We start from the raw sequence: 22,657 nt of genomic DNA on the forward strand, positions 1-22,657 counted from the left end.
ATTACCTCTTTCATCCATTCTTAAGATGGAGGCAATGAGTTCTGCCAAAATGCTGGTACATATTTACTGAGCTACACAGTATCACATCCAAGATGACCCCTTTAATCTGGCCATTGTGTTTTCTTTCAATGACTGAACACAGAAACTGTTTGCGGATTATAACAACACAATTACTGAAAGCTTAATGGAGAAACATACTTCATATTACAGTCATGAAATGATTCTCTTCACTCAAATGTCTGTAAGTCAAAAGGTATTTTAGATGTGCTTTCAGTCTGCAAACAATGTAATGGTGTTAAGACTGCAACTTCAGAATTAAAGAGTATTTACCGATGCCCTGGGGTTACTCAATTACCTGTCCCCTTCAGCAACACTATCACATGGAGTAGTTAACGAGGATTATCAGGTAAGGTGTAAGACAACTGTCCAGTAAAATATGTTACATGAGAAAACCGAGTATTACAATGTACAGTACAGAATGTATGCTGGAAAACAATCTGGTGATCCAAGAGAAAAGAAAAAGGAGCTGCCTTCCAAATTTGGGGTTATGGAGAACAGTTTACTCCTGTCACCTTGGATTGTAATCCATGCTGGACTGCATATCTCGTCGGCAAGCCATCATATCTATCTTTACTCTACCACTGCAACAGAAAAATCCCACCCCATGAGCACTAAAACCTCAGAAAGAAACTTCTTCACATCTGTCAGGTGATCAAAAGATCATAACTGCTGACATTAGGCCAAATGGACATATAGAACAATAAGAGTTTCATATTTTTTTTACATTCAAAATTTTGTGGGTACATATACAATTAAAAATGAATTACACAGCAATGTTAAAATTAATATATAATGTCAAATTACAGATGTTTTACTGAATACAAAATGAAAATTTTCTACTGCCCATATTATATTTAATGCTGGAAAATTCCTCCTTATTTTTACCCCTTTGGCTATATAGTTTTCTAAAAACTTTGGCTTCCTTTAAAACATATGCCATTACCTTCGATTATAAGCGTTTTGCCTCCATCTCTGCAATGTCAGCTCTTGTAAGTCGTTCCCTACATCTTCAGCCATCTTACTCTGGGTTTACTACATTTATTCTGCCTTCTGGTTTATTATAAGAAAGTTCCTACTGACCCTTATTTAATCCATTGTAATCATGTACCCCAACCACTATAACATTCTTCTTTCAATGTCTGCTATCAAATCAGGAACTCCATACAATTTCCTCTGGTGCTGATTACTTCTGATTCTGAACACTCCTTGCTCAGTTGCTAGCTCATCTTTCTCAAAACGTTTCCTCTCCTATATGTTTAACATAACTTCATCTTTTTCAGTCACGGACCACGTTTCACATCCATACATCACAACTAGTTTTTAACATCGTTTTGTTTAGTTTAATTTTTAATGTTCTGCTCACAGTCCTATACACAAAAGTATGTTGCATGGACACAATAATTACTGGGGCTTGTCAAAACGTTCAATTTTTCTCTGACGAAATTAATATGTAACCAATATTAACAAAAATCATGCACCATTTTATTTTAGGGAATCACTAATATATCTCCTTAGTATGAAATACAATTGCATTCATTAATTTCTTTGTGACCAGTTCAGAAGATCATATAATTTTCTCAGGTTATCATTTATGTGAAATCAGAACACAAGTATGATGTTCTGCAGACCATCTCAGTAGACAGATGTAGCTGACAAGCCATGAAAACTTTACCGGTTACAATTCTGTTAAATCATCAAGCCTAATACAGAAGATAAGCTACTTAAATCACTAACAAATTTTAATGCAAAAGTATACAAAGCAAAGGAAACACAGACTATGCCCCCCAATCCAGACACTTCTAATTGCCGGATATTTCTTTTTCTTATAGAAACAAAAATTGAACATGAACTAAACGTCTATGTATCCACAGTCCGTTCACCATTTAACATTTAACACATGTTTCAGCCATAAATGGCCATCCTCAGGTGTTTCAATGTGTGCAAATTGCTACGCTGCATGCATTTATGGATGAAACATGTTGTGATAAGTGAATGGTGAATAAACAATTGTTGCATTGAAGAAAGTCGTCTTCTGGGTTTAGGCACCGTGTATTCTTCGTTTTGGCCGACGTTTCGGAGGAACGTAGCGCCTCCATCTTCAGAGCAGTTGAATGGCTTGGAATGCGGAGAGCAGTAGCTGTGGTGATAGGATGTGAAAGGTGCTGCTTATATACGAAGTAGGCAGGGGGGGGGGTTAGGGAGAACGGACCAATGGGAGCAGTGGGGAGCGATTAAGACCATATATGGTGTGTGTTGATTAAGGGAGGGGGGGAGAAACAGCCAGAGAATCCAGGAACCTTGAGGTCAATAGCACTAGGAAGTGCTGTAGACAAGAAGAACNCTCCCATTGGTCCGTTCTCCCTAACCACCCCCCCTGCCTACTTCGTATATAAGCAGCACCTTTCACATCCTATCACCACAGCTACTGCTCTCCGCATTCCAAGCCATTCAACTGCTCTGAAGATGGAGGCGCTACGTTCCTCCAAAACGTCGGCCAAAACGAAGAATACACGGTGCCTAAACCCAGAAGACGACTTTCTTCATTATCATCGCCGTGAAAACCTCAAAACTTACAAATTGTTGCATTGTTGACAGACTGTGGGAACATAGATGTTTAATTAAAGATTTGCAACAGGATGTTGAAATACATGATTGAACATGAACACTTAACCACAAAATTGATAAATAACCTAACAGTGATAATGCTTATCCCAGACAAAATTTAACTAACCATTATAAGGTGATACTAAACGTTTTCAACTAAGTTTAAATCTATGAGATGCCTGTGTGACACAGCATTTTATTTTCTGTGAGTATGAATCACAAGGGATCTACCATGTATAAGTCACAAGAGTGCTATCAGAACTGGAGATACAACATTTACTCAGATCACATGATGTAATCCCAAAATATAAATACAGGAATGTCGAATTATGTGAAATAAAATAATGATTCTGTTAAAGCTGTCTTCATAACGAAGTTATGTAGTGATGTAAGAGTCCCCTGTGATCCTAGGTTGATGTATGCCAAGAGGAACCATATGTTCGTGCTTTGTGGCCAATAAATCAGAACTGGAAAACTATAAACTGTCCACACCTTGCTGCTATAAACTGCGGGAGGTGTCACTGCGACACATAACAGTAAAATGTGACATATTATTCATCTAAATGCCAAGACTTGCACACCACTATCTAATGTTGCTATTGTAACCCTGATATCCTATACAAATTAAAAGAAAATATAATAATTTAAAAATTGTATGCTCAGGAAACACCATCTGATTTTAGAAGAATATAAATTTCTGTCCACAATACTTTCTTGAAATATGAAAAAAGTTTATTTACTGAATCAGATATCTCTGCAGATATAAATGAACACTGCAATCTACCAACTTCTATTGCAAGTACTGGATGCACTCTTTTTTATCACTACTAACATCTTTCAATCATTTCTATCAGAATGGTACTGACTTTGAAACAAAATATAACATAGATATGAACAATTCATGAAATAAGAAAACGGAAGGCTAATTGGATTGGTCATATCTTACACGGTAACTGCCTTCTAAAAGAAGTTATTGAAGGAAAGATAGAGGGGCGGATAGAAGTGACCAGAAGAGGATATTTTCATTTGAAGGAGAAAGCTCTAGATCGCATCGAGTGGAGGAACTGTTTTGGAAGAGACTGTGGACCTGACGTCTTGACAGATTACAGACGAATAAATGAACAATTATAATTTACATTAAAGAGAGAGGTGAATGAGTGAGTAATATACACAACAGGATGCTCAAACATAATGTTATGAACAATTTATGCTTATTCGTTTTTTCTCAAAAGCAATCAGTTTATTCTTGGAAATCGGTTTACACTTTGTTACATTCCTGTACTTATATTATATAGCCATACAATTTGCATTATGCCACACAGTACAGGCCGCTCAAAACATTTCCCACCCTAGAGGTAATAATGTCATCATTACTTATGATTTTTGTAAACAAATGTTATGTACACCTTTTGCAAACATGATAACTATAATTTCAATTCCAAATGCATTCAACTATGTACTTTTCACTAAAATAATATATTGGACTTCATAGCGGCAATACCAAAGCGTAATACTATGGGGAACAGAAAGATAAGGAAAATGTTTCTTGGGGCATTAAAATGTAACATAAGGCTGTTATAAACTCCATATCAAAGAAGCCAAAAGAAAACAGACTTGTTATGTAAAGACTAGTCAAAAGTATATGTTGATAGTTTGGTGAGAGAGCTAATGGTCTACATTGAGACTGGTTTGTGTGACTGTGAAAGCAGTGGAACCAGAAGAGATTATAAACTCTCAGTCACGTCAGAACTTGTTGAGTTTCTGACATTTCCAAATTATCTTTCAATGATATTTCAACAAGCAAGCATTAGAATGTTTGGCTTTTATATATGTCTAAATGTAATATCTTAAGGAATTAAGGAGTTTCACAAACATGTGTTTAAGATGATGAACATTTTTCCCGATATTTATCTGAACATATCACACCCTAAATTTGGAACTGTCCTGTGGTTCAATACAGCAATGCCTGTCCATATGCAATAAATCACAATGACACCATTGACTGAAATGTGACTGCTTTCTGTCAACTCTACCTATTCTCTCAAACAGTCTAACAGTGCATTTTAGCAGAATAATTAATGATGACAATGATAATTTCCTCACTTCAGTGTAAAATAGGTGAACATTTTCAAACTTGAAATTATGAACTGCAACAAGCTTCGAAAGACAATAAATATAAACATATGTGGTTATAAAATGACTGCAAAAATTGTATGTAGATTTCTTACCATTTGGCACAATAACAAGTGAGCATTATGTTTGTATAATTATATAAATATCAGAATCATGTACTTTGTTCCAAAATTTAAAACATTTTTATATATGAAATATACAAAAAGCAAGAGAAATGTTACTGGAGAGTCCAAATTTTCTCTCCTTTTCTTCTTATTTTTCTTTCTTCTTCAGTAACATGCTGAAATATGTAAATATTCCAAGCTGTTCTGAACCACCAATTCTGTTTCTCTGACTAAACCAGTGCTCTTCTTCCAAATAAAATACACGCAGAAAAAGAATACTTACGGCTTGTATTCACTGAGGAATAACCCAGGCTGACAGATGTTCTGTACTTTCAAGAAAATATCTCCTAACCTGGGAAATCCTTCACTGCAGAATAATTGTTATCACTGAACAAGGTACTGACAAAAAAAAAAGAAGGTTTTGTATTAACATTTAAGATGACAAATGGTAACTGAAAATTATATTCCATCAGTAAATTATTCATAACACTGTATTACAAGACAGTTTCTCTTCACTTCATCTGTTTCACCGTTCTTTCTTTGGAAAACATTTTTCTAACAAATTCTATTCATAAATATTCCATATATAAAACAACAAAATAGACAAATCTCAGAGGGGAAGAATTTATTTGGCATTACACACATCACTAATCTGTTTATAAAATTTCTTTTAAAACATAATAAAGAAAGACAAACAGTACATCATAATTATTTTAAATATATAAAATTAACTACACTATATATGAAACAAATCACAGAGATTTTGAGTGGTTTCCAAGCAATATTCATGGGAACCAACAATGACAAATCGACACTGTAGGCATTCTGTCAGTCTCAAGTCACACCACATTGCTCACCACCAATTAATCTGTGCAATGTTTCTTAAATTATAGGCATGTGTGAGAATGACTTCTTCTATTCGAGATGAGATCGAGATGAGAATTTGTACAAATTTCAAGAATGAAGATGAGAATGAACTTTCTCTACTGGGCCAGTTTTCTTCAAGTGAAATCACAATTTATAACACGAGCTGCTTTTTCATAGGGGTATGCAGTAGCACAGCTGGTTGAGGCACTATGCTACAAGCCAGAAGTTCGTGGGTTCGATTCCCGATTAGGCCACTGGATTTTTCAATTGACCTAATCCTTTCAGCCGCACTAGGGCCCTGGGGTCAAGTCAGCCCCTAACAGAATCGAGTACCAGGAATCTTCCTGGAGGGTAAAGGGCGGCCAACAACCTCACTGCCATCTGTGAGCCGACTGTCTAGAAAATGTGGGAGCCTCGACCTCTCACAACACTATGAGCCTCCAGGGCCTGTTACAGGGATAGCTTTACCTCTTTTTCTTTTTTACCCTTTAGCTGCTTTTCCATAATGCGCTAAAATGTACTACATATTTAGAAGAATTCAATCCTAAGGCCAAGTCCTCTTCCATTACAGTTAGTCACTGGCTTCCCACCACGGTGGCCCCAGGTCTGGTGAAGTGGGATTTGTGGTGGACAAAGTGGCGCTGGGGCAGGTTTTCTCCGAGTACTTCGGCTTCCCCTGCCAATCTTCATTCCACCAATTGCTCCACAATCACCCTCACCTATCATCTGGGGCTGGTACAATAGGCCAGAAGTGGCCGCATTACAAGGGATTTAGTCCCAACCCACTAGCAATAAAAAAAATACTGAATCTAAAAATTCAATACCAATTGCATATCCTATCTCACAGCCTACTGGATCTCCTGCATAAAGCAAAAGCAGTTAGGATCTATGTGAAAAAAAAAACAGTAAACCCCGAGACATAAAAATCAACGTTAGAATCAAGATTTCTTTCTCGGTTCAATCTCGAAAATTCAAAACTCACACGTGTTTAATAAATTACTTGCCCTACTGGGTGTCTAACTATTTATATAGACGTACACATGCATTTCTTAATATTAATGTCACCTAATTTCAGAACAAGCCTGAACAGCCCTATAATGAATAAATAATTACATGGACAATTAATGCCATTTGCTACTATGAGGGTGTGATCCTATTTCTGCACTGATTTCCCTTGCAAATATTTTGATTTCTGAACATGACTACCAGAGCAAGCCAATAAATTAAATTAAATTAAACTACACATATAAGATCATTTCAATTAAAAAAAATAAAACAATAAAAGTGAAATGATTATGAAAATGCAGGATAATTTTTAATATGGCATTTCACTAGAATCTGTCTGCAGTCTTCGTGTAATTGAATCCAAACTGATGTGTGATGAAAGCAAAACATATGCATTATCAAAGAAATAGCATCATATTTAGGAAACAGCATGAATTAATTTCAAAGCAGATGAGAGATTAAAACCTCAGGGCATTATATTAATTTATTTCAATAAGTATCCCAAGAATTAACAGTAAACACTTTCCTGATATATTTTCAGTTCCAACATTCTTTAGTCACATAGAAAAGATGAGAGGCTTATTTCAATTTATATCTTGATTTCATCCATTTCCCTTATTAAAGAAATATTGATTACTTACTCCTGGGAATTAATAAGCTTACATTCAGAGTCCATGTAAAAATACACCATTCAAGCATGTGAAGTTTTCTGTGTTCTGTACTTTAAGGATGTTTGGTGAAGGTTCTGAATACAGGTGACATTAACACCCTTTACGAACTTACATCTTCTACATATAATTAAACTAAGCACTTTGAATCACATGTAGAATAAGAACTTGTATTACAGTGGTGCAATCACTGCGCCTGGGTCAGTATTACAGTCATATAAATTTGGTTTTAACCAAGGGAAGACTGTAGACTACTGTGTTCAAAGTATGTAGAAATAAGATACTTTCTGAAACACTACTCTCAGCTAGAAAGATATCAGTCTCTTCATTATTTTTCCACAAAAACAGATCAGACTGAAGAGCACTATATTCTGGGATATAACACCATGTAGTCAACTGACTTTAAGAAGATTATTTTGCCTCCATCTCAGGACAGGATAAGTTAAGCAAGCAACCAGCATGAAAGCAGACAGCATGCTGGTTTCTTGATCAGCTTATTCTTTGACCCTAAAGCTGGACACAATATGTTCCTTCGAAACATAGGTTGACTTTCTGAACACACTACATGGCATTATATCCCAACATACAGCAGGAGACTAATGTTATTATTATTTGTTTTTAGTAATAACTGGAGATGTGAACTTAGGTTACAGCAATTTTCTGACAATTTTGACTATTCTGACATACACGTAAGTATGTGCAATAGACTATAAAAAATCTATATATGTTAATAATAAAGAATGTGATATTACTTTTACCACTTAAAAGCAAAATAAAAGCAAGAAATTGCCAGAACTGTGATACTAACTCAGTGCCAACTGTTTTCTTCTGTTACCAGCCACAATGAAGTGTCAGTCTATTCACATTGCTATATGCTTGGTTTTACTGTATAAATTACTATTTTATGGTATCCTGCATAGAGGAAAATTCACAATTGAATCAGTACACATAGAAAGGACTTTTAATCCTTTACACAAGATTCCTTTTTACCATTTAACAAACTACATACACAATATGAACCACTAAATGCAGAAAGGGTACAAACTGTGCAAACCCTGTGATTGCATGTCCTTTGTGTTATCAGTGCATTTTCTACCTTCATTCAAAATCTTCTTTGATTCAATCTTCACTTTCCTCAGCAGTTCTTGCAACACATTTACTGCAAAATAAATTATGAGTATTATTAAAAATATTACACTTCTGATCATTTACATCAATATATAAAAATATTTGCAACATTTGTAAAACTACTTCAAAATAATCTGTAATAATATGGTGGCAGCAAGTATTTTCCTGGCTGGATGAAAGTAGAACTGGTTATGTTCTAAATATTCCCTGTGCATCATAACATTACATCAACTGTTCAAATGAGCTTCTAAGATAACTCTGATTGTTCAGTATTAGAGAAAATACAACATGGAATTTCAATCTTAACAGATTATACCAATGCAACACCATAATATCATGGTCTGTCAGTTCATACATTATATGTGACATGAGCTGTACGAGGGATGATCAAAAAGGAATGGGACAAATTTCCTGCAGTGCACCTGTTTCTGCACCTTTTATAAATGTTTAATTCAGCAGGCATCTGTCATATTTCTATCAGCTTATCTGTAGGGCTCCGAGAATAATACGAGTATAATGACAATGGATTTAAGAGGAAAAGGACATGCAAAACTTTTATAAGTCTACGTTAAACAGGCACAGCTACAATTCATATGACGAAAAGTCCAATTAAAGAAGATTTCTTAGATACTGATATCATGTCTGTAGGTTAGTTGCATGACTCCCAGAGACATGAGGCAGGAGAGCATGGTCATGAGCCCTGTGGGACTTGGAATCAAGAATGAATATGCTGGCGAGAACCAGCAGCAATTTAGTGAAAAATAATTCCAGGAGGCCTTGAAATAACCCAAAATGAATGCAATAATGATTGATTATCCAAACTGCTGTCCATTTTGATTTAGTAAATCAGAGGAAGGCTACACTGGAGCTGATTAATTTTTTCCATTATGAAAGAATGGAAAATATTTATGCAGTACAACCCCATTTAGTGTTCCTCAGTTTAAGGTGTTCTCTCATTTGATATTCAATTTCAATGATCCCAAGATGTTAAATTACCTCCACCCATGATTTCTCTCAGTTCAGTGTTCAAATATACTGGTCCCAGAGGAAATCTTAAATAAGTGTTTTATGGAATAGAAGGGACAAACCAACCAACATGGTTAAGGCATTTTAATTTAAATATACATAGAGCTGCACATAATTAACATAGCATGCTTACAAGTGTAAATAATAGCATCAGTCTGTGTGCCTTGTTGCTGGTGTACACCAGCTGTTCTGATGTTTCTCATTCAGGAGATATCAGGTTTGAAACCTAGCAACATTCTGTCACCTGGCAAAGTTCCTACAGTTTTCTCTGTCTCTTGAAACTAACACGGGAGACTGTTCCTTGGAGCCGAGGATGACAGTTGCTCAGCTGACAAAAAATTATCCACTGCTCACCGAATCCAAAGGTACAGTGTAGTAGTCCACAAGAATCCATTACTGGACTCTATTCTGATCTAAACAAATCCAGTTCATACCCTTTCGGTGTATTTCTTTAAGAGCAATAATTCTGCATGTAAAATTGCAAATAAGTCTCAAAAAATTTGTCTTCACTCTCATCACTCATGATGCTTTTCTTGTCCTGAAAATATTATTTATGAAACAAGCTCCATGTTCTATGCGCCTATAAAGTGCCTGGTATGCTGTAACCAAAATATGGATCTCCAAATTCTAGAAAATCAAAATCTCTCAGAGATCATAAAAACATTTTCCTTTCATATGGTCCCTTCAGTCTCACTGAAAGTTAGGTCAGTGAAGGTATTTTAGCACGGAATCTTGACTTCTGTATTTAACTGCTTTCTGTACTGCAGTTGTGTGAAACTTTTGGCATACACTGCAGCCACCATATTCTTGGAGAATGATGTAGAAAGAAGATACAGCCTGATATGTATACAAAGATCTCACAATGCTGCCTGACAGTATTTAATGGGAAAAGACTGTGTGGTTAAGAAGAGAGTTTGGAGGAGAAGAGATAAGATCAGACTCCACTCAGTTTCAAGAAAACTTTTTTGTTCACAATTTTCATGTCTCCCAAAAAGATGGTGTTACAAATTCTAAAAATAAATTTCAAACCTAGGTTGCCCATTTCTTCTTAATTTACATTAGAAAGAATCATCCTGCCTATAAAACAAACAGAAACACAACTTCAAATAACTTCAATGAAAGCACAAAAGCAGAGGAAAAAGACTAACGTGCCACTGATCTCAGGAAAAACGGCCACATCTGAAGAAATGTATCAAAGAACATATTTATGAGGAAGATGATATTACTGGTTGCACTAAATATTAAGGAATATAATTGTTATCAAATTCATGCAAAATGTTATGACAAAGCTAATTGCATACACAGATAAAAATACCAGGAACCAGCCCCAGAGACATCCGGACCATAAGGAAAAGAGAAAATTCTGACCCTACCGAGACTTGAACTCCGACCCCTTGGTCATCCAGCCCAAAGGCAGCTGTTATACCGACTGTGCTAACCTGGCTCATTCATGATGTTTATTTCCTTGGAAGAAATATAAATACCACAATAAAAAATATAGGAGCTCTACTATGTACTAGTAGGGAGGTTGGTCTATAAGTACACTTACAGAAAACTAAGTATATGTTCATGTCTTGTTACAAATTCATAATAAAAAGATGGCTAATAGTGACGAGGTTCAAATAAATGTAAATTATAGTAACAAATGAACATTGCATTCCTGAAGAAATGCTTGTTACCATTCAAATGAGAATATTTAAAGTTTCCTACACAGAAATGTAATACTGAAATATACAAAATTACAATCTTTCCTGCCATTTTATATGAGTGTGAAACTGATCTTTTACATTAAGGGAAGAACACAGATTTAGGGAGTCTGAATTAATGACTACAAGTTATGACCTAATAAAACGAGATATAACATAATATTAAATGACAGTATACAGCAAAATATTCTTATTTCTAAGTTGTGAAAAGCTTCAACTGCCGGTCACGGTTGCCTAGCAGTCTAAGGCATGTACTGTGTTTGCTCGCTTGGAAACCGGGATTGTGGGTTCGAATCCCACTCAGGGCATGGATGTTTAGTTTGTGTGCGTGCACATTTCTCTGTGTCTATATACAGGTAGAGGCCTTGCGACGAGCTGATCACCCGCCTAAGGAGTCCTACTGAATGTGTAAGATCTAGAAAAACCGAAGTGAACAGAGAAGTTCATGGAGGTAGGCCTAGGCCCACTAGGACTGTAGTGCCAAGAAAAAAAAAGGTTCAACTAAGTCACCACATACAGAAAGTCATTATCTTAACACTAAGTAAAATTTACAACAGAAATTAGAGAATTAAAATCCAGACAACATGCTGCAAACAATAAACAGACTGTTCATGCCATACCTGTTTGTAACAGTCCTTGTGCATACACAGGAGTTAAATCCGTGCACATCGTTGCAACACACAAATACAACATACACAGATGCCATGCTGTTGTGCCACATACATTATCTTCTTTCTTCATCTCGCAAAATACGAAGGTTAATTCAACAACTTCGCGAACGAAACACGCAGAAATGAAACTTCAATACAATGCAAAACCTAAAAAATATCTCCAAGTAAATCAAATATTTTGCATTCACTTTTTTTACTATAAATGCATTCTGATATGTGTTATTTATTATGTTCCATTATTCAGAGGGTTAAATATTATGTTAATCAGATTTCATATGCCTAAACATACCAAGAATCAGCAGACTCCATAAAGCAAGGTCTTTTTCGAGAGGCTAATAGTCATTAGCTAATTATATTTATATTCTCTCAAACCGGACCTGACGTGTGGCTGCAGTGTAAGGCACTTACATTGTATGCCAGAGAGAGCTGTACCACTACAGAGTCTCAGCAGGTGATGCAGTTTGAATAATTAATTAAAGTGGCTGGTGTCTTGTGACACATCAACTCAGCTGTATACATACAAGGGTGAGCAGCTGGGAAACCTACTGAACTCACTCCTATAATGGAAAAATTATGTGGGCACCAAAAAAAACAAAAGGTTGGGGGAGAGAATTGGATGAACTATTACAGCCTTACTGAGCTGGTAGGCGTCCTGCTATTTCATCCAGGTGCAGGATGAAGTGAACAAAATATTTCTATGAGTAGAATTAATGTATAATGTATAGAAGAATGAAATTAATTTCATAATAGTTCTGTTCAGTCAATGATGAATCAGTCAGTGCCTAGTCCACTGTGGGAAAACTGTATTACGAGTATACAGCTTCATATGAGTCAAACATACCGCCAGTCATTCCACATATACACACACACGTGAGCACACATGCTCCCCCCCCCCCCCACACACACACACACACACACTCAAAAGGAAAAATACTTTTGATGTCATTTGACATGATAATTGTTACAAATCACAATATTCTGGAAAAATATTGTGGAGAAAATAGCTTTTACAGAATTCGATTCATAAATATCAGGGTAAGGTGTTGCAATCTGAACTACTGGCATGAAATTTCACAACTTCACTGCGTACATTCTTCTCTATTCCCCAACTCCAGTAATGAACTTGACTCACAGCATGAAAGGTGGGTACATTTTGGAAGAATACACCACCTCCACCTTCAGTGTAGAATGAAAATGTCAGTACATTCCTCTGATACACTTGTACCCACTTACAAGACTACATAGCATCATAACCCAGAAGACTACACTATGAACATTCACCATTATGAAATCCTCAAATCTTACATAAATAAACTTGACTAATTAAACATGGATCGCTAACAATTTTACCATTTGTAAGTGCAACAGTACCAACAGCTGTACAAGAGACACATGACATCCCATGTATCACTATATTCTGTACGTGGAAAGTAACTAACTACAGCCTCATTATGATAACTGAGGAGCTATTTCAGGTCTAGAAAACCGAACTTAATGGCCATGGGATTCATTGTGCTGACCATGTGACACCTTCTATCTGCGAAAGTTGGCACTAAACTTCGCCGACAAGCGGCAGTCGTTCATTCCATATAGTTTGCTTGCGGACTGAAATCACCAAGTTTTTTGTTTGTTTGTGGAAGTTGACGGAAATCTACTTCCTCCACACTTTCAGCACGCATCTCAGAAATTATTCAACATCCCCCTTCAGCCACTCACTACAGAGAAGTGAGATATAGTACAAACACCCCTTCGGCTTGCTACTAATTTCTTCACCTTGAAGTTCCGCAGCATCATACTTATAAAATAAAAATTTTGTAACAGCATCAAAACAGAACTGCCTGCACTCAAACTAGTAACACCAAGAAAATATTTCTTATTATCTTCATTACTGCCATACATTCAAGAATATACTGCTCTTTAAGCCATCTCCTTCAACCAGTAAGAATATGACATATCTTGAGACCAGTGTACAATAATGTGTCAAATCTTCCAATGTGGTAAGTGAGAAGCACAGCACACACTATTGGGCACCTACATCCTGACCTACCTAGGGGGGAACAAATTCCAAGCTCACACATAGTACTATCCTAGCACCTTCCTGGAAAGAAAGTTAAATGATCAAAATCCTATGCCAGGATAGCTGATCTTAGGGCTAAGTTTCAAACTTGGAGTTTACATAGTATGAAGCATGGGTACTGCCAATCAATAGTGATGTTTAATGTCTTTCTCTAAAAGCAAATACACACATGCAATTGCACACAACAGCAAATCACTGTCTGCTTACTATGCAGCTGCATGCTTCACATATTGAAGTTGATGGTTTAATTTAATAGGTGTGGTGTGGTACAGGAGGGAATCAGTTAAAAGGCCATGACTGAATACAGGCTTGGAAAAAATTTTACATCTCCACACAGGCAAACTGCATGTAATATGTAAATGGAAAAGTACTCACAACAAATCTGTTGACCTTGGGTCGTGGAATCCTCTCTTTCGGTTGTTGTGACTCGTTCTTGAGAGATTCAAATCGGGCTCGGAGTGACTTTGTAGTGTCGATACTTGTGTGTTCAGATGACTGATCGAGCTCAAGTGAACCATTCAAATTTCCAACAGCATGGCTGGCATTTGTTGCTGCATTTGCATTAGCTCTGTTTTCCTTCTCCTCCCAACGCTCAAATTTTGCTCTTAGTGCCTTTGCTCTGGCAGCATTCTGTGCCTGGAATAAGCAATTCTCTTAAGAGTATGGAACAAAATTCTAATCATTATGTTCACTCAAAGGCCTTCTTAAATATCCACTATTAAAGTGTAATCAATAGCTGCTACACTTATATTGATACAAATATTAAAATTCTGAGGCTTAAAACACTTCATACAAAAAGAAGCCTTTGTTTTTATTTTTTTATTATTATTGCTAGTGGGGTGGGACTAATTCCCTTGTACTGTGGCCACTTCTGGCCTTTTGTACTAGCCCCAGATGATAGGTGAGGGTGGTTGTGGAGCAACTGGTGGAATGAAGATTGGCACTGGAAACCGAAGTACTCGGAGAAAACCTGCTCCAGCGCCACTTCATTTTTGTGCCAGTATAGTAATAAACCCCCTCATTGGTGTCTCCACCTTATCGTGGTGAGGGGGTTTGAGTATGCAAAGGAGCCTGAGAGCTATACCAGCGGTAGCGTAGCTACTGGCAGGGCCTCCCTTGCTGGACAGGTCAAAGGGTAGGCATCAGACGAAGAGAGACACCAAAAACCAAAAAACTGCTGCCGGAAGCAGCGTCATCAGCTGCGACTTGAAGCACAGAGCAAATGATGCTCGAGATGGTTCAAGTTTCTATACCAACAGGCATGACCAAATTGGTTTGAACGGCTGTTGTACTGCGATGTGGAAAGCAAATGGAAAAACTACCATATGATCACTTTTCCTGGATAGTCTCTTTCCAAAAACAGACACACCATGTATGCGAACCAGAAGACGAGGAAAAAGACGTAAGAAGATGCTAGATGACCTTGGGGACAGAAGAGGATATTTTTATTTGAAGGATAAAGCTCTAGATTGCATTAAGTGGAGGAACTGTTTTGGAAGAGACTGTGGACCTGTCATATGACAGATTACTGATGAAAAAAAAATAGTAACAAAATCGTCTACTTTTCCCACATTCTGTAGTCATCTGAACACTTGTTAAAGTTATCAAAGCATGCTTACACATGATATCAAGCTTGCTGGACAGTGAAACAAGAATGTCTTAGATCAAATGCGTGGAAACAGATGTTCAGTGATATACTTCACTTAGTAAAAGGTGAATAACAAAACCGAAGGAGCCAGAACTGAACAGTCAATAGGTGAGGTACAAGTATTACAGCCTATGGCCCAGTTCAACTATCAAGAGATGAATAATGGTCGTGAAGCCTTTTAAACATATGATCAAAGTTGCACATTGTGCACAGTTCATCAGTATTATTTTATATATATTAAACTGGAAATTTCTGTATAAAAAATCATAAGAAACATGACCTTCTAAAAGCATGAAATGTTTTTTTCTTTCTCTCCTCCCCCATGGGAACTTCTTACATAGCAAATTTTTGTATCCAGGAACCCAGGAAAGACTCTACATACTGTGGGATTGGATGTGCTTAGAGGCACTGAAAGATTATAGTTTCATCTTTGAATTTCTATCAAAAGAATTAGTATGTGACTACAAGGGATTAGATGGAAGATATGGCTATGAATGATGCTGTTTGCAGGTCAAAGGGCAACCTGAATTTGAATAATATATCAAGTGAATTATCCACTTTGCATGCTGTTGAAGAGCTGAACACACATACACAAAACATGAAGGACTGCAGACTAACAATATTACTCTCCAGCTCAGCACACCTGTTTCAAGAACTCATCCTCAATCTTGTCTGATGACCTGACGATGTTTGGGTTCACATCACCTTCTTCTTCTTCTTCTTCCTCATCTTCATCCTCCTCTTCAGACTCTGTTTCCTCTTCTGATGAGCCAGAATCTCGTCTGTAATCTGGCGGGGGTGTGAAGCGCTTCAAGGGCTTTGGTCCTATGAAACACAACATTTTCAGAGTTTATGCTGATACTGCAACTACTAGGTTATCTTACCCACAAATTATTAAAAATTCACTGCATCCATGAATTATCTATATATAGCATCTAGTGATAATCTGAAGATATCTCATGCGTAAATAAGGGTTCTTTATTAGAGTCCATCGCAACACAGCAATACAATGGTCAGTGCTAAAATTAGCTTAGCTACAAGTTTCGGCTATTAAAGCCATCATCAGGCAAACAAATGATTAGAAGTTCCACTGTATTTCAGCATGGTTCACACTTCCATTACAATTCCCATTTTAAAAACAGTGAACATCCTTTAAGGTTTCTGTATAGATCAGTGGACTTTTATATAAATTGTGAAATATTTTAAATGCAGGGAATTTAACACTGAGATTATTGATTTGGAATAGATGAAACTGAACTTCAAGTGACAGAAAACCTTAAAAGATGGAACACAAAATATGATTGCGCTCTCTCTCTCTCTCTTTTTTTTTTTGAGCCCATGTATGTATGCATGTATAAAGACAAAATATTCTTATATTCTATTAAGAGTACACCAAGCCTAATAAATTTACAGATGTTCACAGAATGTAAAGATTGTCACTTAAGATATTTCATGCAGTTACTCCTTTTTTTTTTTTTTTGGAAATCTGTCTTCAGTAACACAGAGAGTTTGACACAATGTTTTTTTTAATTACACTGCAACACTAGATTCCTTCATCCATCTCCCATAATAATATTTCTAATGTTCCTGCTTTGAAATTCTCTCATTTTTTTGTTGAGTTTTTTGTTAAGTTAATGGTACATATGCTTCAGTACAGAGTAACAGTGACACCTTAGCAAAAAGCGTCCATGTTCTTGTTTCTATTGTTTTCATGATCAACTGAAATTTTCAGGGTTAATTAAAGATGTGATTGCATATAAGCAAGATTGTCTGCAAGATGAAGTGAGATCCTGAATTCCTTACCATCTGGGATGTCTTCCTTGGATGCATTCTCTTCCAGCTGCCTGAAGATAGAAAGCATTTTCTTGGCTGTGTTTGTCTTCATCACCTCATCATCCTCTAACTTATCTTCACTGCGTACAATATCAGGATCCCTGTAGATTTCACGATCAGGAGAGCTAACCTAGCAAGTCAACACAAAAATTAAAGTTAGAAATGCTATTCTTTCCCACTGACACAATTCACAGTTATTGTAAAATCTCACATGCAAATTTATTATTGTGTAGCCCCTTGCTCTGATGAGAAAATACAATCTTCTTTTCTACACAATCAAATCTTATTTAAGACACCAAATTTTTGCTTTGTAAATGATAAAATACGTCAAAGCATATGATTCACTGCAACTACACGGTCATCGAGAAAGAATGCCGGGATTATAAATACCTATCATTCAAAAACTGTTACAACATATTGAAATGATTCAAGTTTTAAAATGCGGTGAAAGAATGTAAGTTTTGGATATCCTAAGTTGATGGTGGGTAGCAAGCGATGTTGAAATGCTTTTGTTGGTTGACCAATCAATAAAACTTGCACACAAAGCCAGCTTTCAAACTCCCCTAGTCCTGTTAGTTTTACCTCCCAATGTGAATCAGTGCCAGGCGAAATGTAAACCGTGCAACAGAGGGCTGAGTTTGTTTTATGGTATGTAGAATTGAAATTACTTGAAACAGCGCAACGTAAGTGGCGAAGGTTACATCGAGGAGAAAAAGCATCAGATGACATGGCTCCAAAAAGTGGATTGAAACAGTTCAAAGAAACAGGGAGAGTTGCGACACAGAAATCTTCAGGTCGACCATGAACATCAGAATAGAATGTGAACAAATTACATAGCCCTATAAGAAATTCTAAAAAAAGTCGATTGCTTCTCAGAGTTTAGAATTAGGGATTCCAAAAACTGCGATTCAAAATGTCATTCACAAGTGTTAAGCCTTTATGCCTACAAGATTCAGCTGAAGCATGAAATCAAACCTGATGACTAGTCGAAATATTATGATTTTTCCTGTTCAATGCTCAACAAAACTGATGATGCTGAAACTTTCTATGCCAGATTTGTTTCACAGACAATGCAACTTTTCATATGAATAGGTGCATTAACTTGACATGAGATACAGTACCATCTCAAAATCTGGTGAACAACAAATGGAGAACACATAGAAACACACTAAGGTAATTAAAAAACTTCAGACATTTCTTAGCAATTTAATGCTCAAATCATGTTTAAGAGTTTTTGAGTGATAACATTTTACAATCCCAGGATTCTTTTTCAATGACCCTGTAAAACCATTTCATATATTATTCAACAACTATCCATAAAAAGCAAAAAATTTCAGAAAGTGATAGACCTGATAAGTTGCCTCTCCATATGCCATCTACTGTTTCACACTTCTTGATATAATTTCAGACACAAACAAAATACTGACATGAAATTAAAACAGACAACATACACTTGAGTACATTAACAAATGACAATAAACATTTCCATGTTAAAGTTAATGTATTAAACAAAGCAGCAATCCTTGTCTAACATCACAACCGGGACTGACAATGTTAGTTCCTGTACCAGGGATATCCAGCCCCCCTACCCCCCAACCCAAGAAAGCAAGACTGAAAAGGAGAATGAAACGTTGGAAAGGAAGACGTAAACTGTAACCACCTAGTCAGCAAAAATGAAGTCTCAAATGGCTTGCATGTAACCATTATTCAGCTGTCTAAAATCGGTTAATACTTATAATAATTACAGTTCGATCATGATTTTCAAATAATTCAATTTTCAAATATTTCTTTTAAACAATTATAGGAGAAAAACATGGAGGAATGATTGCAAACAATACATGAACATGACAGTATGGGAAGTAAGTCTAGTCCTTATACCCTCATTCTGTTCGAATTACATCAGATGACAGGTGACAAATAATAAAGTTTGGTTTTAAAGCTAAGCTGCTGTTACTAATGACATTCCTCTCTGCACCATATTTTCACATGGAGACTAATGGTGGAGTGTGCAGTCTGCATAACCATATTGCTTTGGTATTCCCACACTTATTTTTAGTATTTTGTAGTGGAAAGTAGGTAGAATGTCAAACAAAAATCATGTAGACATTATCATCACCCTTCTGAAACAGGCTGCCTATACATCTGAGGACCAAACAGAGCTTTTACTAAATAAACATATCGGCCGCATGATAGCTCAAGCGGTTAGTTGCTGGCCTCCCACCACGGTGGCCCGGGTTCGATCCCGGGTCTGGTCAAGTGGGATTTCTCGTGGATGAAGTGGCGCTGGGGCAGGTTTTCTCTGGGTACTTCGGTTTCCCCTGCCAATCTTCATTCCACCAATTGCTCCACAATCACCCTCATCTAGCATCTGGGGCTGGTACAATAGGCCAGAAGTAGTTGCAGTGCAAGGGACTTAGTCCCACCCCACTAGCAATAAAAAAAATCATATCACTTTTTACACTACAGTGTGGCATAAAGAAAGATGGAAAAATTCAGAGACCCTTATATCTGAAGCACAAACGACAAAATGTATATAAAATCAAAAATAAATCAAACATATAGTGAATCAGAAAATATTATTTAAAGATTTCCTCACAAAGCACTCCAATGTCATGGAGTACATGATTAAGAGAAGAATGTTAGAACTTCACTTACATGCTCAGACAATAAAATATCTGGGATGATTTAAGAAATTTGGCCTCATTGTTCCAAGTCTGCACCATTTTAATGGATGAAGGAAATGTGTGAGAGGTAACAATAAGCAGCGTTAGGAGTATAGCAGTTCAGTTGGAAGTATGAAGCACTGCAGACATGAGTAATTTATCCGAGCAAAGTACATTTTGATTCATTCTATGTACCTAGATGCTTGTAATATCTATATGGATAAGTGTTAACTCTCATCCATCACTTCACAAAATAAATTACCGACACTGGAAGTGATCTCAACCAAAGAGAAGCCCAATTTTCACAAATTATTGTCATGTAATTATCTCCCTTTATATGGAGGTAAATTATTAACATAATTTTCTGAATTTCCTGTAATGCTTCTAATGTGTATTATATAGACCCCCATATACAAAGTAGAGGAGACAAGCCATACTTCATATGTTATGCACTGTTATGTCTTCCATGCACAAACTTTGATTTTATCTTCTCTCGACATAATAGGACAAAGCCAGTCACACCTGACATTATCCATTCCAGTACTACATGGTTTGCAACACAGTGGTTCACAGCATTATGTTAGTTAATAATTAAGAACACAAAGCGCAAAACAATCAACTTCCATCACACCTTGACCTGCCCTTCTCGGGGAGGAGTGATGCGGAACTGTTTCCTCTCTTTTTCAGGTGCTTTGTAAGTTTCAAAGAACTTAAACTTGTTGCTAACTTCAGCTGTTTCCACTTTTACATCCTCAATGAAATCACTAGATCGCACCACGTCTTCTGAGGGTTGGCGGAGAAGAACTGTCTGAAATTGCCATATGAGGACCACTCCATATAAGGCATGTATATTTCTTATAGGTAATATAGATCATGAAAGAAGATCATGTTGATAATCAATGCCCTGTACTACAAAGTATTATGATGTAATCTTCAAGCTGGATGAGTATGGAACCATAAAGCAGATGGAAAGAAGGCTATATATCACATTCCTTTGCATTCTGTTAACCTTTTCAGCAGCAGATTTATAAAACTCGCCATGAGCTCTGTCAGACTCACAGTTGTCAATTCTCATTGCAGAGTCACCTGCATAAAATACTGTGTAATCATATTAGTAACTTGTACCTACTGACATGTCAGTAATGTTTACAGTTCTGAAGGTGTTATACCCAGATGATGCTACAGTGACGTGCACTTATTACAGAATATGTTCATGTAATAACGAAACAAGTCATGAAAATGAATGATGTGTATGATATGCTGTAAAATCATAAAATAAGAATCAGATTATCATCCTAATGAATCCACTGGCTTAAAGGTGCAATTTATTTTTAAATGATATACAGTGTATGTGAAACACAAATAAGTGTTTAAATACCCAAAGTATGGCATCCATGAAACTGTGCTAATGGGCCAACTGAAAAGCAAGATGTACACTCAGCTAACAAGCTCCATTGTTAACTTCTTAGTGAGTCTTCAAGTTAAATACCATTACCGTAACAGTCCATCACTGGACACTACAATCAGGCAGTTCAATTCACTTCACAGTCTTGCAAACCTGTTCACAAAAGATCCATTTTAATATAATCAGGTATTAAAGTTTTTAATCATCTTCCTCAAAGAATAAAAATGTTGCCTACTGATGTGAGAAGTTTTGAATCTGCATTGAAGCGGTTTTTATGTCATCAATCTTTTTATTCCATGAATGACTATCATCAACATAACTGGTCATAAGTGTGTAAATTTGTAACATATTTAATTCAGTTAATATATCTAATTTAAATAAAATTGTATTAACTCAAGTTTTATAGTAAGTTATTTTTAAATTATGTTTATACTCTACATTATTATTTATGTTAACCGATTAATATAAGTGATTTTGAATTTGTGACTCATGTAATTTTGTATATGTATCTTGATATATCTATTTTCAAATGGACTATTTCCACATCCTAGGCTTGTTATCTGTATGAATATATGGAAAATAAATGGAATGAATGAATGAATGAATGAATTATACTCCCACTTAGGTACAAATCCCTAAAAAAATCAAGAAATTTCATGACAGCATTTTCATACCTCTCTCAATCTTCTTCGAGGGTCATCTTTAGTTAGTGGAGATTTCAGTGGAGACAACAGAGGCTGCTGCTGCTGTTGCTGTTGCTGAGTTTTGACAGCAGTAGCATCCAGCTCCAAGAACAGGCTACGCGATTTCTTTGATATACCTACAACATTTCAAGTTGATACTGTTGTTGTTGTCATTGTCATCATCTTCAACATCACCATCATTAAAAATTAGGTAAATAATGATGCTACCAAAATGGGAGTCAAATAGACGGTTAATATTTATTTATGTGCTAATTTAAATAATTGTGACAGTATTTTAATAGAAATTCAGGAACATGGCAGGCACATACACACCACTCTGTCATACAGAGGCAGTGTATCACAGGTACACTGACAC

The 22,657-nt window shown here is 36.3% G+C and overlaps 1 protein-coding gene across 16 annotated transcripts in view; it reads right to left on the bottom strand.

The window, feature by feature from the left end:
* LOC111871106 (eukaryotic translation initiation factor 5B) overlaps positions 1-22,657 on the bottom strand; it is a 177,043-nt gene that overhangs the window by 12,117 nt on the left and 142,269 nt on the right. For 14 of the 16 annotated variants that reach the window (XM_023863929.2, XM_023863924.2, XM_023863918.2 and 11 more), the window contains 5 exons: positions 22,273-22,418; positions 20,825-21,001; positions 17,501-17,660; positions 16,341-16,522; positions 14,425-14,685 (listed from right to left, as the gene is read on the bottom strand). In XM_023863929.2, the coding sequence (XP_023719697.1) occupies positions 14,425-14,685; positions 16,341-16,522; positions 17,501-17,660; positions 20,825-21,001; positions 22,273-22,418 (926 nt within the window). Of the gene's footprint in view, positions 1-7,986; positions 8,601-14,424; positions 14,686-16,340; positions 16,523-17,500; positions 17,661-20,824; positions 21,002-22,272; positions 22,419-22,657 lie in introns of those variants that run through there. The other 2 variants (XM_023863928.2, XM_023863923.2) reach the window with 2 other exon arrangements.

This window comes from Cryptotermes secundus, unplaced genomic scaffold (genome assembly GCF_002891405.2).
Source record: "Cryptotermes secundus unplaced genomic scaffold, Csec_1.0 scaffold250, whole genome shotgun sequence".
Classification (NCBI taxonomy): Eukaryota; Metazoa; Arthropoda; class Insecta; order Blattodea; family Kalotermitidae; genus Cryptotermes; species Cryptotermes secundus.